The following is a 17,317-nucleotide window of genomic DNA, read 5'->3' as shown; positions in this document are numbered from 1 at the left end:
AAGTTTAAAGCCTAGAGAAACTCTGAACTGGTCAGAATGCTGGACCATCTTCCTGCTCCCTCCACTCATCACTCTGCCTCACAGAACATGCTCTGGTCTCCCTGAGGGGAGCAGAACTGGTGAGATTTCAGATATCCAGAAATACCAGGAGAGATATGGGGGAAGTTTACAAATCTACTCTTAAACTCTTAAAATGTAAATTGTGTCAGTGTGTGTGAGAGGAGAGGATGTCAGGGAAATGGTTTCGATTTCAGTTACAGGTGTGTCCTCTATCTCTTCACTGTCCCTTTCTCCATGACAGAACCCAATGCCCAGAGTGCAGAAATGTCCAACAGCAGCTCCATCAGGCACTTCCTCCTGCTGGCATTGGCAGACACACGGCAGCTGCAGCTCCTGCACTTCTGCCTCTTCCTGGGCATCTCCCTGGCTGCCCTCCTGGCCAACGGCCTCATCATCAGCGCCGTAGCCTGCGGCCACCACCTGCACACCCCCATGTTCTTCTTCCTGCTCAACCTGGCCCTCACTGACCTGGGCTCCATCTGCACCACTGTCCCCAAAGCCATGCACAATTCCCTCTGGCACACCAACAACATCTCCTACTCTGCATGTGCTGCTCAGCTCTTTTTCTTTATGTTCTTCATGTCAGCAGAGTTTTCCCTCCTGACCATCATGTGCTACGACCGCTACGTGTCCATCTGCAAACCCCTGCACTACGGGACCCTCCTGGGCAGCAGAGCTTGTGCCCACATGGCAGCAGCTGCCCGGGCCAGTGCCTTTCTCCATGCTCTGCTGCACACAGCCAATACATTTTCCCTGCCCCTGTGCCAGGGCAATGCCCTGCGCCAGTTCTTCTGTGAAATCCCACAGATCCTCAAACTCTCCTGCTCACACTCCTACCTCAGGGAACTTGGGCTCATTGCTGTTAGTCTATATTTGGTGTTTTGCTGTTTTGTGTTCATTGTTTTCTCCTATGTGCAGATCTTCAGGGTTGTGCTGAGGATCCCCTCTGAGCAGGGAAGGCACAAAGCCTTTTCCACCTGCCTCCCTCACCTGGCTGTGATCTCCCTTTTTGTTATTACTGCCACATTTACCCACATGAAGCCCCCCTCCATCTCCTCCCCAACCCTAGACATGGTGGTTTCTGTTCTGTACTCAGTGGTGCCTCCAGCCACGAACCCCCTCATCTACAGCCTGAGGAACCAGGAGCTCAAGGCTGCAGTGTGGACACTGATGACTAGATGGCGTATGAAACAGTAAGCTTCTTGGCACTTTCTGCTAATCACTTGCAATAAAAATCATATTTCATACTTCTTGCGGGTTTCATATTGGGCAATCTTTGTGTTTATTTTATAGTTGCAATATAGTCCACAAAGAAAAGCCATTCTCTCTGCAATTTCTCATTTTGATTCTCTCCACCTTCATTGTGGCCCACAGACCACATCAATGAGGGCATGCACTTTTGGTGGTTTTAAACGAACTAATGGATCTCTCTCCCAGCAGAGTTCTCAACAGAGATCCCCCTTTTGTTCCCTTCTCTGGAGCTGCAGCAGCAAGGTCTGTGTGCAGAGCTGGGGCAGATCAGTGCTGGCACAGCAGCTGTGCCCAGCAGCAGCAGCAGCAGCACTTGGTGTTGCCAGTGCTGCTCCCGTGCCACTGCCCCGCTGCCCTCCTGCCCCTGGTGTTGCTGCAGGGCCTGAGTGCTCTCGGGGCCGGGCACAGCCCTGGGGGTGGCAGTGCCAGGGCTGCAGCAGGGACAGGCCATGGGCACTGCTGGGGCAGCGCTGACACCTCAGGGCAGGGCCTGGGGGCTGGAGGCTCCTTGCCCAGGCTCTCTCCAGAACACCTGGCCAGGCCAACGCTGAGCACAGAAAAGCCCCGGGAGCAGCCCCAGGCTGGCCGTGGGCAGGCTGGGCCCAAACAGCATGGCTGGTGCTCTGCAAGGTCCCTGCAAGGGGAGAGCCTGGCAAGGAGCAGCAGAGCAGGGGCTGATCCATCCCCAGTGCGCTGGACACCCCAGGGCAGCGTCCCAGAGCGTCCTCGTGCACCTGCCAACAACATCCCCCCTCTGCAGCCCTGGCCTCTCCCCCAGCTCACACAGGTGCCCCATCCTTGCAGGCACACACACGGCAGCACTGCCTCAGGAGCCCCTGTTTGCATTGCACAGAGCAGGCGTCAGCACCGCCATGGTGCTGCTGTGGGCAGAGGGACCTGAGGGAGCACAAATGCCATCAGCCCCTGGGGCCAGCAAGGGCTGCGGGACCAGAGGGAAACCACTCAGGTTTGTCGTGGCCTCTGAAGTCAGACAGAAAGTTTGTTCCCATGAGCTTTGACTTTCCTGTCCCACTGCAGACGTTGCTGCTCAGAGCCAGGGCTGCCTGGCAGCCACCCCCACACTGCTCTGAGCATTTCCTTTGCTTCATCTTTGCTTTCTTTACTCTTTCCTGATCCAGATTTCTTCCTGTTGCGCTTCCCTGTAACCTCCCCTGCAAACCACACATCCCTTTCCTCTCTGGCCCCACTCCCCATTTCACTTCCTGAGCTGGCACCATGGGAATGTCCCTTGGGGAGCAGGATCATCCTCCAAGTGCTTCAGGAATTGTCTGAAGGGTTCTGCAGTGCCTGGTGCTGCTCCCTTGCCAGAGGCACCACAGACCAGGGGGGCACATCTGGGCTGGTGTGTCTGGCTGTGGGGCTCCCTGTTGTGGGCAATGAGGAGGGGCTGGAGAGGCTCTGCAGGACTGACAGGATGGGCTTTGGGGGCTGTGAGGAGAAGCTGAGGGACCTGGGCTGCTGCACCTTCTGAGGAGGAGGCCCAGGACTCATCCTGAACTGCTCAAGGGGTGGTGTCAGAGAATCACAGAACGAGGAAGGCTGGAAAAGGCCTTGGAGATCATCAAGTCCAACCTGTGCCCTGACACTGCCTTGTCTCCCTGAGCTTCCTTTTGTCCAGGATAAACAATCCCAGTTCTCCCAGCCCCTCCTCACAGGACTTGTATTCTAGACCCCTCACCAGCCTTGTTGCTCTTCTCTGGACACAATCCAGCCCCTCCATGTCCTTCCTAAATTGGGGGGCCCAGAACTGGACACAGCACTCAAGGTGCTGTGCAGAGCACAGGGGAAGAATCACTGCCCTGCTCCTGCTGGCCACACCATTCCTGATCCTGGCCCAGGTGCCAATGGCCTTCTTGCCCACCTGGGCACACTGCTGGCTCATGCCCACCCTGCTGTCCATCACTGCCCCCAGGTCACTTTCTGCCTGGACCATTTCCAACCACTCTGTCCCCAGCCTGTAGCACTGCAGAGGTTGTTGTGGTCAAAGAGCAGGTCCCCATTCTTGGTCTCGTTAAATGTCACCTTGTTGGATTTGGGCCCTGGATCCAGCCTGTCCAGGTCCCTGTGCAGAGCCCTCCTACTCTCTTGCATATGCACACTGCCAGAAAAACTTGGTGCCACCGCAGTTCTATGAGTCCCTGAAGTCTCACAATTGTCTCCATGATTCCATGAGGCCTCCCAGTGTCACAATGGCCTCTTGGTCTCAAGAGGCACCACAATGTCATACATGTTTCCTTCATTCTAAGAGTCCCTGTCGAGCAGACCTGGCCCCTTGGTTCCATGGGGCACTACAGTGTCACAATGGCCCCATCATTACACGAGGCCCTGCTCTGTCACAATGCTCTGCATGGTTCCACAAGGCCCTGCAGTGTCACAGTGACCTCTGTGGTTCCACGAGGACCCAGACTGTCACCATGGACTCCTTGATTCCATTTACCCCCACAGTGTCACAATGGCCCCTTGGTTCCACAAGGCCCTGCAGTGTCACAGTGGCCTCTGTGGTTCCACGAGGACCCAGACTGTCACCATGGACTCCTTGATTCCATTTACCCCCACAGTGTCACAATGGCCCCTTGGTTCCACAAGGCCCTGCAGTGTCACAGTGACCTCTGTGGTTCCACGAGGACCCAGACTGTCACCATGGACTCCTTGATTCCATTTATCCCCACAGTGTCACAATGGCCCCTTGGCTCTATGGTGCCATGTCGTACACAGTGTCACTCTGGTCCTCTCAGTTCCACCAGGCCCCGCAGTGTCACAGTGGCCCCTTGCTTCCCCAGGGCCCTGCAGTGTCACAATCATCCCAGAATCACCAGGGCTGGAAAAGACCTTAGAGAGCATCAAGTCCAGCCTGTGACCCAACACCACCTTGTCACCCAGACCATGGCACTCAGTGCCACATCCAGTCTTTCCTGAAACTCTTCTAGGAATGGTGACGCACCTACCTCTCTGGACAGCCCATTCCAATGACCTTCCAATCACCAATGTTGTGAAGAATATTTCCTAATGTCCAGCCTAAATCTCCCTTAGTGCAGCTTTAAGGCTGCATCCTCTTCTCATGTCTTTGCTCCCTGGGAGAAGAGCCTGACCCCCACCTGGCTGCTCACTTCTGTCAGGGATTTGTAGAGAGTGATGAGGTCTCCCTTGAGCCTCTTCTTCTCCAGGATAAACATCCTCAGCTCCATCAGCCACTCCTAAGAGGAGCTGTGTTCAAGACCCCTCGCCAGCCTTGTCGCCTTCTCTGGACACACTCCAGCTCCTCCATGTCCTCCCTAAATTGGGGGGCCCAGAACTGGACACAGCACTCAGGGTACTGCCTAAGCAATGCCAAACAAAGGGGAAGGATTACTGCCCTGCTCCTGCTGGCCACACCATTCCTGATCCATAGGAATCACTGGAGCTGGATGACGGAAATGGTAGGAAGGCTGTGGGGACAAAGAGTGACTGATTGTCAGCCATGAAGGGTCTTGATTTTCATATCTCTTCAGACTGCACTAGACGGTTCTGGGGGTCAATATTAATTGGACATTGCTGATGTCAACCGAGAAACAGGAAAAGAAAACCTAACAGGACAAAATACTTCTCTCTGCATTGTTGTCAATATAGTATATTCTCTTGGAATACAGTTCTGAAACGCATCTAATTAATAACAGAGGATTTGATAACTTCACTTATTCCCACTTATTCACTTATGCTTTTTTCTTTATTTGTTTTGAACAAATGTTTATGAGCTTTTCTCTCTGAGGCTCTGAACTCCATAAAAAAGAGGCTTCTGGAGTAGTAAAATTCTTCAGCAACCTCTAAATCATTGAGGATCCATCCTCATCAGAGCAGGAATGAGCAGAAATGAGCCCAGCTTTGTGGCTGCCCCAGCTTTGGGATGGGCCCTGGGCCTGGAGCAGGAGCAGCTCTGGAGGGCCCCAAGGCCGGGGCTGTTGTGCTGGCCTGGGCAGATGGGATGGCAGGAGGGGCTGCAGAGCTCTCAGGAGCTCAGGGAGAGGGCAGCAGGGCACACAGGGAGCCTCCTTTGGCCTTGGCCAAGCACCTTCCCCCATGGCCAGGGCTCAGTCCTCTCTGGGCTGCACTTGCTCACCCAATGGTGATGGCAGCAGCTCGGGCACTCGCAGTGTGGTCAAACCCACACACGATACAGGGGATGCCAATAGCAGTGCTGTGGGAGCTCCGCTGTCAATGCAGCAGGGTGGCAAGGAAAGGATAGGGGTCCTGGATATCAACCATCCCTCCCTCGGCTTCCTGCACTTCCTGCCTCTCCTCCCATGCTGCGTTCCCGAGGGTGCACTCACTCTCCTTGCTGCTTCCCTGGTGGGTGGTGCCCACGGCATCTCTGCTGGGCTCTCATGGCTGTGTCCAGTGCATGGTTCTGAGCCCCTTCTCTTTCTCCCGGGGAAAATCACGTTCCCATATCTCCAGCCGCTTCTTCTTTTTATAAGAGTCTTCTATTTTCAAGGATCCCCAGCAGGTTTTTCCATTCACAAGGTCCAGACCTCCACAGATCTCAGCTGCTGGCAACTCTTCCCAGTCACCTTCCCCTGCTGGGGTTCCATCTCCACCGCTGTCCCCATGGTCAGGTTATTGCTGATCACTCATGGCAGTGGAGACAGAAGGGATGACACAAAACTTCATGTTCATGTGACAGTAATTACTAACATTTCAGTTATAAAATTACAGTCAGGATTAATTATAACTGTAAGGCCTCAAGGCCAGCTGTTAGCCACTACACACAGCCACTGAGCAAAGCCACTGACCAGCCCCAATCACCACTCCTCACAGCTCACTGACCACCTCCACTGACCACACCAACAACTGACCACACTGCACTGGCCACCCCATTTACCACACCCACTGACCACCCTCTCACTGCCCAAAGCCACTCACGACCCCCCAGCAACCAACTGACCACACCCAATGACTACCCAAATGATCACACCCAAATGACCACACCCAAATGACCACACCCAAATGACCACAGCCCACACCAGTGACCACCCCCAGCGACCTTCCAACTACCCACACCCACTTCCCACACACAGTGATCACACCCACTGACCACAGCCCAAAGAACTCCCAGCTGACCATACCCCAGCTAACAACCCCCAACCATAACCACTGATCACACCCACTGACCACACCCATATCCAAAAAACCAATGCCCACACCCCACTGACCACACCCACTGACCACACCCCAATGACCCCTAAACTGACCATACCCCTACTGAACAGCTCCATTGTCCTTAACCAGTGACCACAGCCACTGACCACACCCATATCAAGAAACCAATGTCCACACTCACTGACCACACCCCAATGACCACATCCACTGACCACTCCCCCTTGACCAAACCCCACTGGCCACACCCCTTGACCACACCCAAAAGACCTCCCAACTGATGATACACCCAGGGACCACACCCACAACCCACATCCACTCCCCACACCCACTGACCAAACCCCAATGACCAACCCAATGACCACCCCCTCTGACCACTCCACACTGACCATGTCCAATGACCACACCCACTGACCATAACCACTGACCACACCCAGTGAACACACCTATTGCCAAGACACCAATGCCCCCACCCCACTGACCACACTCACTGACCACAGCCCACCAAATTCTGCCACGGACCACCCCCACTACCCACATCTACTGACCACACCCAACTGACCACACCTACTGACCACAACCACAGTCCACACCTACTGACCACAGAAACTGACCACACCCCAATGACCCCCAAACTGACCATACCACCACTGACCACCTGCACTGACCAGAATCACTGACACCCACACTGACCACACTCACTGACTCCATCCATACCAAAAAAACAGTGCCCATATCCTCATGACCACCGCAACTGGCTGCACCCACTGACCTCCCCCAATGACCACATCCACTGCCCACACAGACCGCACCAAGAGACCACCCCTCACTGACCACATCCCAATGACCACACCCACTGACCACATCCACCGACCACACCTGCAGCCTTGTGAAGCTATATGTTCAGTGACTGAATTGTCCGTAAAGGCTTCTTCCTTATCAGTCACCATGGACTCCTGAGTTCTGTGAGGAGACACGTTCCCACACTGTCACAATGGCCCCTTGGTTCCATGAAGATCCATAGTGTCTCCATGGTTCCTTGGATCTGCTGCTGTCCTTGTCACAACTCACCCATGTTTCCATGAGGTTCCGCAGTGTCACCATGGTCACTGTCAGAGGCTGGATGAGATCCATGTCCCCAGACACCTCGGGATGAGCTGTCAGTCAGTCCCACAGAGGGCTGGTGCTGACCCAGGCTCTCATTGCCCGAGCCATCCCAAGTCCCACCTGGGGGGAGGCCCACGAAGGGCCAGGGGCTGAAAACACAGAGCAGGAGCTCAGCCCATGGTGCGTACCCTGCCTTCTCCTGGGGTCTGTGTCTCACCCACACTGGAACCCTAGGAGTTGGTAGCCATGTGTGTGTGCCTTTCTAGAGAGCTTCTGTCCTTCGGTCTCTCTCACTTTCCTCTAATTCTAATGTTCTTTATATGGAACAGTTTGGCTACCTCATCAAATTAAGTATTTAGAGGTTTCTAGATTAAAAAGGCAAAGTTAATGAAGTTACTGTTATGATAAGACCTTTATTTTGGCTTGGATGCTATATTAAACCCTTTTCCAAAGTTCCTTGATATTCTATATTTTGTAAGAAAAATTTTGTGTCATTTTGAGCTCTTGAAAATATCTGGCTGGGGTTGCTCTTGTGCACCAAGCTTGAGTAAAGGAACCTTTGGTTACCCCCAGCATTTCATTGCTCTGGGGTGTTACAGCCCTGCAGGCTCACCATGGCCTCTTGTTTCCATGAGGCCCCACAGTGTCACCCTGTGCCTTGGTTCCATGAGCATGTGGAGTGTCCCACAGGCTGATGCCATTTGTCCTTGCTGCCCCTGCCATCCCACTGCCCCAGCAACAGCCCCGAGCCACCCGTGAGGGACAGGCCCTGCTGTCCCAGGCCTGGGCTCAGCCTTGGCCTTTCTGCTTCCTCCAGCCAGCCCAGGCCTTGCTCAGCATTGCAGTTCCCTGCTCACAGCCTTTGGCTCCTGCAATCCTGCCCTCAAGGATCTGCTCTCCCCAGGCCCTGGGGAGCCTTGGGCACTCCCTGCCCTCACTCATGGCGGCCACTGATGCTCCAAGGCACTTGCAGTTTTGCTGCTGACTCCTGCAGCAGCTTCTTCAACCTTCTCTCAGTGCCTCAGGCTCCTGCCGTCAGCCCCAAATCCCCAAATCTGGGCATCATTAAAATACACAAAGGCCTTGGGAGCTCTTTGTCTTCCTTCCATTGTCTTCAAGTCTCCAGGGCTTGTGCAGCTCCTTGCAGTCACTTTGGAGTTCTGTTAAGGAGGGAGATTTCAAAGTGCACCTCATGATTTTTGGTTTTACTCAATGGCATATTATTTTTATTTTTCAGTTCATAGAAGAGGTGACTCAAGCACTCCCCAGGTGATGTTGATGCTGAATGTCTCCTTAGGAGTTCTGGTCACAGAGAAGAATGATCCCTTTCAGGGCTGACCCTGTTTGGACAACCTGCTCCTCACCCCCACCCTCACCATGTCTGACATTGCTCATCTGGGACTGACATCCTGAAACATAAAAAAAATCCCCCCAAAATTATTTTACTAAATAAAGTAAATAATTACATTATATATTTTATCTCTATAAAAGGAAATTTTATTAAATTGCATAAATGAAAAATAATTAAATTTACTAAAAATATTTTTTTTCCATTTTTAAGAAGAAATAATGTTTTATTAGCTATTGTTTTTGCATTTCTATTAAAAATCTATACATTTTTAGCAACCAGAGAAATTACTTATCATTGGCTCTAGGTAACACAATTCCCTTAATTATTGGCTCTCCATTTCTCCTTCTTTACACTAATTAGGTTTTTTTTCAGTCCTTTTGTAATCCTTATTATCATTTTGTCATTTAAGGTAAAATAAGCCACTCTGGGGTCCCTGGAGACACTTCTGGGGTATATGTGGGTCAGGTTTGGGTCTGTGGAGGGAATTCAGAGAGAACTTGAGGGTCTGGAGGACACTTCAGGCAGCCGGGTGGGCACTGGGCAGGGCACTGAGGGATTCTGACGGACACCTCGTTGTCCGGGGGAGCTCTTGGCGGTCCGGGGGGAAAACTTGGAGGTCAGGGAGGGGAATGTGGAGCCCTTCGGGGTCCGGGCGGGCACTTGGGGGGCTCGAACGGGGCTCTCTGGGGCGCGGGCCATGATGGGAGTTGTAGGCGCGGGTAGAATACTGTTCAATGGAACCGCGGAGCATCACGGGGGTTGAAGGCGCAGCCGCAATGTCTCTCTGGAGTGCGCAGTGCATGACGGGAGATGAAGTCACGGCTGCAACAGCACTCTACGGGAACCGCGGAGCATGACGGGAGCTGTAGTCCCGGAAGTGTATCGGACGGGGCATGTGGGGTCCGGGAAGGCACCTGGGGGACACTTTTGAGTCCGATCTGTGACTTGAGGTGTTCAGGGGGGAACGTGTAAGGTTCGGGAGCATTTGTGGGGAGCTTGGGGAGTTCTAAAGGGGCCCTTTAGGGCGCGGGGCACGGCCGGAATTTTAAGACTGAAACTGTTATGAGGTGCTGTGGGGCCGCGGGAGATGAGAGGAGATGAATTCGAAGAAGTGATTGTAACAGGAATCTGTGGGGCTGGGAGCATCCAGGGAATCCGGAGCCGCTTTTGGGGGATCCTGAGGGGATGGTGAGGGGGCACTTCGGGATCCTGGAGAGTGTGGGGGGCGTTTATGGGACATGGGGGAAGGGGGGCAGATAGCGGAGTTCTGTGGAGCGCGGGGCATGATGGACGTTGTAGTCCCAGCTCCAATGGGGCTCTATAGGGCCGCGCTGCATGATGGGAGTTATAGGCAATAAAAGATGGCGCTGTCAGCAGGCCCCGCCCCCAGTCCCCGATCCCCGGCGCTGATTGGCTGCGGGCAGTGATGGGCGGGGGCGGGAGCAGCCCATTGAACCCCTCCAGTCCCTCCCAGTACAGCCCAGTTCATCCCTAGGACAGTTCAATACAACCCCAGCACCTCTTCAGGCCCTCTCAGTACACCTGAGTTCATTTGTATTCTCTTCCAGTTCTCCCCAGTGTCATCCATAGTATGCCCCAGTGTCCCCCGTCATCCCCACGCTGTTCAGAGTGTCTCCAGTTTGTCCCAGTATACCCCAGAATTGCTCAAAGTATTCAAAATTAGTTCCAGTATTGCCCAGTATCACGCCCTGTATGTCCTGGTATGTCCCAGTGTGTCTCTGTGTACGCCCACAGTCCATCCCAGTCCACCCAGTTTCCCCCTCAGCATTGCCAGTGTTCCCCAGTATGTCCCAGTCCTCCCCAGGGTTTCCAAGGAATATTGAACTTCTCACGGTTGCGGTGGCACCCAAACCCAGCAGTGGGGTCAGTGCAGTGTCCATGGCCACAGCGCCTGGCAGTGCCCAGTGCAGGTTGGGATGATGATCCACCCTCACAGCTGGCCCAGGGCAGCTCTGCAGTGGTTTTGGTGGCACCTTGGGCTGGCACACACCTGAGGAGTGTGTCTGTTTGCAGTGGGGGAAATTAGAAAATTGCTTCAAGAAAAGAGGAAAACCCCTCTTTGCCAGACCTCCTGAGGAGTGACCAGGGATCAGTATTGGTCAGTGAATGCTGCAATCACCTCTGCTCTCTAGAGAACAGTAATAAAAAGGACACCATTTAAAATAGGAATGTGGTTACATTTCCTAGAAGTTCTTCTTGTAATATTTGTCCATAACTGAAGTTGAAACTTTGCTCATCAACTGCACCAGACCAGAGGGAAATCAAGGCAGAGCTGGGGTTTGTTAGGAAACCTCTCAAGAGCTCCAAGTCACAATCAAATTCCAAAGTTTATTTTACTTTTAATGGTTCCCACAGAGGGACACAACTGAGAAAGTGTGCCCAGGTTCCAGTCAGAGCAGGAAATTGGAGGAAGAGATGACAGGAGGGGACAAAGAGAAGCCAAGTCTTGGTGGCCTGGGGCACAGCAGGGTCTGTGCCACCAAGGGCTGTGAGCAGACACCTTGTCCTGAGCCCCTGGGGCCTCCTGGCACAGCCCCAGCAAGGCTGGGCACTGTCAGCCCTTGTCCTGCCCTCAGCATCCCCCCACATGCCAGTGGCCTCAGGGATGTGCTGGGACCAGTCCCTGGGGAGCCTTGGTCAGGAATGGCCCTGGGGGCTCCTTCATGCTCCCAGGGACTGCAGGTTTCTCCATGGACTTTGGGTTTTCCTTTTGCCTTGGAGTCTCTGAGAGCTTTGTGCAGACATGGCCTCCCATTCTCTGGTTTAATTAGTCTCTTGAGAGGGCTCCTCAGTAACAACACTCAGTTGGGCTATTTGGATCTTCAAGTTACTTCAGTTTTTTCGGGTATTTTCCTTTGTCCTTTCTTCTCTTAATCTCTGAGACATTGTTTGGTGCAATCCTGGCCTCTCATTCTCTCCTCCAAGGAGTCCAAGCTGAGCCTGTGTTAGGGATGGACCTCAGTGGGTCCCATTAATGCTTTGAGACACTTTGGGGTTTTCCAGACCTTGAGATTAGTTGTCACTGGTTTAAGGTTTTGGATTTATCACGTATCACTGGAAGTCTTGCACCCCTCTCCCTGTTTGCCAGTTCTGGATCTGTTTATCACAAACCTGTCTGCCTCTCCTCCCAGTTTTGCAAGCACAGTAAATGTCAGGCATTCCTCATTGTCTTGGTTAGCGAATTTTGGTGAACTATTCCTTACTCATCAGTTCCCCGTCTCGTTCCCCCTCCCCTTTTCTGGAAAATTTTAAGTAAATTCTTTTACTTACTACAAGGATTCTCTTGCTTGCCAAATGTTACGATGGTGTCTCTCAGTGCCTTTCTGTGCACCTTTGACAATGCTGTTAAAATTGCTATGTGTTTCAACTTTCTCCAACTCCAAACACTTATCATAATGGATACTACAAACCTGATACCAACTAGTATCAATATTAGAGTTATCGGGTGTAGCAGTGTGTTTAAAATTCCACTTGCATTTGGTGACCATGCAAAGAGTGAATCCCACCAGTGATGACTTGTGTCCTGTGTCAGGCTCTGTATAACTTTGTCTATCCTTTTTGTATCATGCTAGACAGTAACTAGAGCTTTTTGTCCATGTTCTCTGGTCTCCTTCAAGGTTTTAGCCAGGTCTTGATGTTTGGTTTATTGTCTTACCATTGTATGGTCCATTCCAATAAGTGTAGGTAATAATTTGTGATACATTGTGTAATTAGATCTTATCAGCTGCTAGGATCCAATAGTGCAAAATATGAGAAGTCACATCCAACAATCTTAGCAAAATGACAAATATGAAAATTGGAGTGATTCTTATCAGACAAAATTGCATAATTGCTGTTATCTATTTCTGTAAAAGCACAAGCAGTTCTTAGGCATACACAGCCTTGGTCAATATATACAGGCACAGTCTTTTGACTCGGATTTGGATGAATGTCAGAGTGACAGACTCCTTGCTCAGTGTCCAGACATATATTTTGGGCATCAATTGTATTACCCTCGCAAATAAATCCTCGCTGTTCTCGGGTGATGCAGGATTCTAGGTTTGCAGTTTGCCATTTCTCATTCGGTTTTTGGGCCCCCATTCTATGTTCTGAGGGGTGGAGCACTGTCCCCTCATGGTTTAATCCTAGTGCAATAATGGGGTGAGTGACATGAATCGTGCCATTACGGAGAGTGAGAACAAAGGCAGTGTCCACATCATCAATGGGATCATAGGTGGAATTCACCAGGGTCCACCACGATTGGAACTTTCTTTCAAAACCTGTGGCCTTATCCCAAACTGCCTGTGGAATTTCAGTCTGGAAAGCTCCTTCATTCCCTCCCCTTATGATCAAAGTAGTTATTGATTGTATCCATAACTGTGCTTGTATCCAGCTGAGAGCTAAAGACACATTATCCTGGGCCACATGGAGTGCATCTAGTATTAATTTGTGCTCTTGCTCCTCCACCTTTTCCCATTTTGGTAACATTCTTGAGATCTGCCATTGGTTAGTTCCTGACACTAATAGGGATGACTGTAGGGGTTGTTCTAGTTTTGTCAAATCATTGGTTGCTATGGCCAGCTTATTCATTATGATTTCTGAATCAATTCCATTTAAACCCCCTAGTGCTGTTCCTAATATCCCAGTAAGATCCCTTCCACTCCTGAAGTGTGCCTGCTTCTGTAGCAATGTCATCCATCCCTTAAAGGATGTGTCTAGGCAAGAAGTGGCTAGTGGCTAGTGACTGGCTGAACTTCTGGGATATTAATTTGCATTAGCAATTCAACACCTTTGAGAAATCACTGTGGATTAAACAATAATTGCTGTTGGCCCATATTTCTTATTACACAGGGACTGACTTCATAGATTTTAGGTTCCAGCTTGGGTGGTGAAGTCTGGGCTTGAGGGCCTACAGCCAATTGAGTTGTTGTAATGGACTCAATTGTTGTAGGGATGGCATTTATTTTAAATTTAAATGAGAGTCCCATAGTATTCCAGACCCCAAAGACAAATCACTGTAACAGTCTGTGTTAGAGTAAAATTATACCAACAGTCTAATTCATTTGGACAACTACATAATTCCTCTACAGTAGCTGTTGGGACACAGATTTCAGGTACTTCCTCATGGGTAGTCCCATTAATCATTCAGCACCCTACTCTGATGACCTCTCCTGTAGTTCCTGGGTGTCCATCCTTCCCACAACCCCGATTCTATATATTCCCAATCATGCCTTTTTTATATCTGGTCCCCATGTATGCCCACAGTTGATAAGTTTAGATCTTTAACTCTTTGCCAGTCTCCCATGTAACCAGTGGCTCAGTTAAAGGCTTTGGACCAAGGCCATCCAATATCGTTCTGGCTAGAAGTACTTTCTAACTCTTGAAATATAATTACAAACAGAGCAGCTTTCTTAATTCAATTCTTAATATTTTCAGATTGAAATGGCCTCATTTTGCTTGAGTGAATTTTAGCTTTAGCTCATCATTGCCCGGTGTTACTTTCCAGGGAGCTTTGGGAGCTTTCTTCACTCGAGTGTGGTGTATCCAAGCACTCTGTTCCTTGATCTTAATCGTGGTAAAGGAGGTGACAAGCACTCGGTATGGTCCTTCCCACTCTGTTTTCAAGGTGTTTTCTGCAGGAGACTTAACAAACACATCATCTCCAGGCTGTATGTCATGTACTGGTCCATCAAGCCCTGCACTTTGAGTTCCAACCACATGTTTTTTCTATTTCTCTGAGTTATTTATTAAAGCCACCATATATGCAGTCAGTGTTTTTTCCCCAGCGTGGGTAGACATTCCCTTCTGGATGCCGTACAGTTTCCCATAAACCATTTCAAAAGGGCTTAGCTTTTCTTTGGTTCCAGGTTTAGTTCGAATTTGCAGCAGTGCCAGTGGGAGAACTTGAGCCCAGGGCAAATCAGCTTCCTGCCCCAGCCTCACAATTTGTTCTTTGATTAAATGATTCATTATCCCCACTTGGCCACTTGACTGAGGGTGAGATGGAGTGTGGGGTTTCCAATTTGTGCCCAAATGATGGCTGGTCTGCTGCACTATTTTTGAGATAAAACCTGATGCACTGCCTGAGGCCATGGTGGCTGGAACTCCAAAGTGTGCTATTATCTCTTGTAGCAGTACCTTGGTCACCTCTGGAGCTTTAGCAATCCTGGTGGGGAAAGCCTCTGGCCATCCTGAAGAGGTGTCTGTTAACACCAGCAAACACAGATACCTCCCTTTTCTTGGAAGTTCTGAACAATCAATTTGCCATTGTTGCCCAGGCCCCTGGCCTTTTCCAATTTTGCCAAGTTTAGGCTTGGGGATGTTTTTGGGTTTAGTCTGGAGGCAAAGATCACACTGCCGAGTCACTGGAGTGACAGTGGCATACAATTTCCTAGCAACAATTCTTTCAATTAAGTCCTTGTACAAGGCCTCTACTCCCCAGTGTGTTTTCTGCTGTTCTTCCTTTACCAGTGACCACAATTAATTGGAGGGGATGACCAGCTTCCCTTTTCCTTTTTTAGTGACAGCCCATCCCATTGGGTTATATTTTCCTCTTTGACTTGTAATTAGTTTCCTCTCCTCTTTGTTACATACTGGTTTACCTTCTAAGGAAATCTGTCCATTTGCAATCAAGGCTACCTCAGTTGATACTGCACCTTTTGCTGCTTCTTTGGCCTCTCTGTCCTCCAGCTCATTTCCTTCCTCCAATTCTGAGCTCACCTTCTGGTGTGCCTTAATGTGCATCATTGCTACCTGCTCAGGTAGCTGAACTGCTTCCAGTAGCAGAAATATTTTCTCTGCATGTTTGATGTTTTTCCTTTACGAATTCAACAGTCCAGATGGCTCTATGTGTGAGTACAATTCCAAATGCATATCTACAGTCTCTATGAATGTTTCTTTTCTTTCCTTTCATGATCTCCTGCATGTGAGTTACAACAATTATCTCAGCTTTTTGTGCAGAGGTGTCTATTGGTAAAGGTCCAGATTCAATTTCCACTTTGCAGGTGGTAACTGCATTCCCAGCATGTTGCTTTCCACTGACGGCGTAGCTGCTCCCATCAGTGAACCAGGTTTCTGCATCATCCCAAGGGGTGTCCTTCAGATCTGGGCAGCTGGAGGAGGAGGCTTCGATAGTCTCCAGGCAGTCGTGGTGTACTGGCTCCCCTTGATTTCCACTAAGGAAAGAAGCTGGGTTGATAATGTTAGTCACAATTATCTCTGCATCATCTTGTTCTACCATGGTGACTTGGTGTTTCAGGAACCTTTGTGGGGAGAGCCAGTGCCTGCCCTTTACTTCCAGCACTGCACACACTGTGTGAGACACTAGCACAGTCACTTTCTGGCCCAGGGTGTATTTGTGTGCTTCCTGGATGTTTGGCACAACTGCTGCTACGGCTCTGAGCCATCCCAGCCAGCTCTTGGCCATCGTGTCTCCCTGCTTAGAGAAGTAAGCACCTGCCCTTTGATATGGGCTCAGATCTTGGGCTGGTGTCACCAGGGCAATCCCTTATTCTGCATGGGAAAATATAAATCATGGTTTACTTACATCTGGCATTCCCAGAGCTGGGGCCAACGTAAGAGCCTTCTCTAAGTTGGCTCGTGTGGCCTCTTTTGTCCACTGAAGGTCCCTGTTCCCAGTCGCAATGACAGCATCCAGTGGTTTTACAAGTAGTCCATAATTACAGATCCACAATCTACACCACCCTGTCATTCCTAAAAAGGTTTGCAGTTCCTTGATTGTCTCAGGTTTTGGAGTTTGGCATATCTCTTCTTCACAACTTTGCCCCAAGGTCCGTTGTCCAGCAGAGATCTCGTATCCCAGGTAGATCACTTTCTGTTTCACTACCTGAGCCTTCTTCTTTGATACCCTGCTGTTGCAGCGTGTTTCTTGTTAATGCTATGTTCTGTTATTGCCCAAGCTAATGGTTTAGTCCAAAATTATACCCTCCCACCCACCTTGTCAATCTATTCTGAATTACTTGTCAATCCTGCTTTGTGCCAGCCCCCTGCTTGGAATTCCTCTTTGGAAATCCCCTAAAACTCCAGGTCTCATTGTCCATGTCACCCAGTTTTCTCCCCTACCTCTCTCACTGGACAACGCCTTTGGAAACCCTACCCTTAATCCCTCCTCAGAATTTCTCCAGTTTGCTAGGAATTTGTACCTTCCCTTTGAACCTCCCCCTTATTTCAATTGTTGCACCTTCACCATTTTTGTCTTTTGTCCCACGAATTCCCCAAAGTAACGAATCAATTTTATGATGTGCAAAAGACCTCCCCCTTCTCCTTGCCTCCCTCGAACATGATCTGACAGCTAAAAAGGCCATGGAGCCATAGCTCTAGCCACATCTAAGGCCTCCTGTTCCCGGCTGGAACTCACTCTAGGCATGGGACCGTAGT

General features: G+C 50.4%; 1 protein-coding gene across 1 annotated transcript; it reads left to right on the top strand.

Annotated features, from left to right (window-relative positions):
* The first annotated feature begins 324 nt into the window (after positions 1-324).
* LOC134057274 (olfactory receptor 14J1-like) lies at positions 325-1,257 on the top strand. Its single transcript, XM_062514270.1, has one exon. It carries the CDS (start codon positions 325-327, stop codon positions 1,255-1,257), a length of 933 nt encoding a protein of 310 aa, XP_062370254.1.
* Positions 1,258-17,317: the final 16,060 nt, after the last annotated feature.

This window comes from Cinclus cinclus, unplaced genomic scaffold, assembly GCF_963662255.1.
Source record: "Cinclus cinclus unplaced genomic scaffold, bCinCin1.1 SCAFFOLD_32, whole genome shotgun sequence".
NCBI classification, from domain to species: Eukaryota; Metazoa; Chordata; class Aves; order Passeriformes; family Cinclidae; genus Cinclus; species Cinclus cinclus.
The sequence above is the reverse complement of the archived record's forward strand: the minus strand, read 5'-3'. Positions and strand labels throughout refer to the sequence as shown.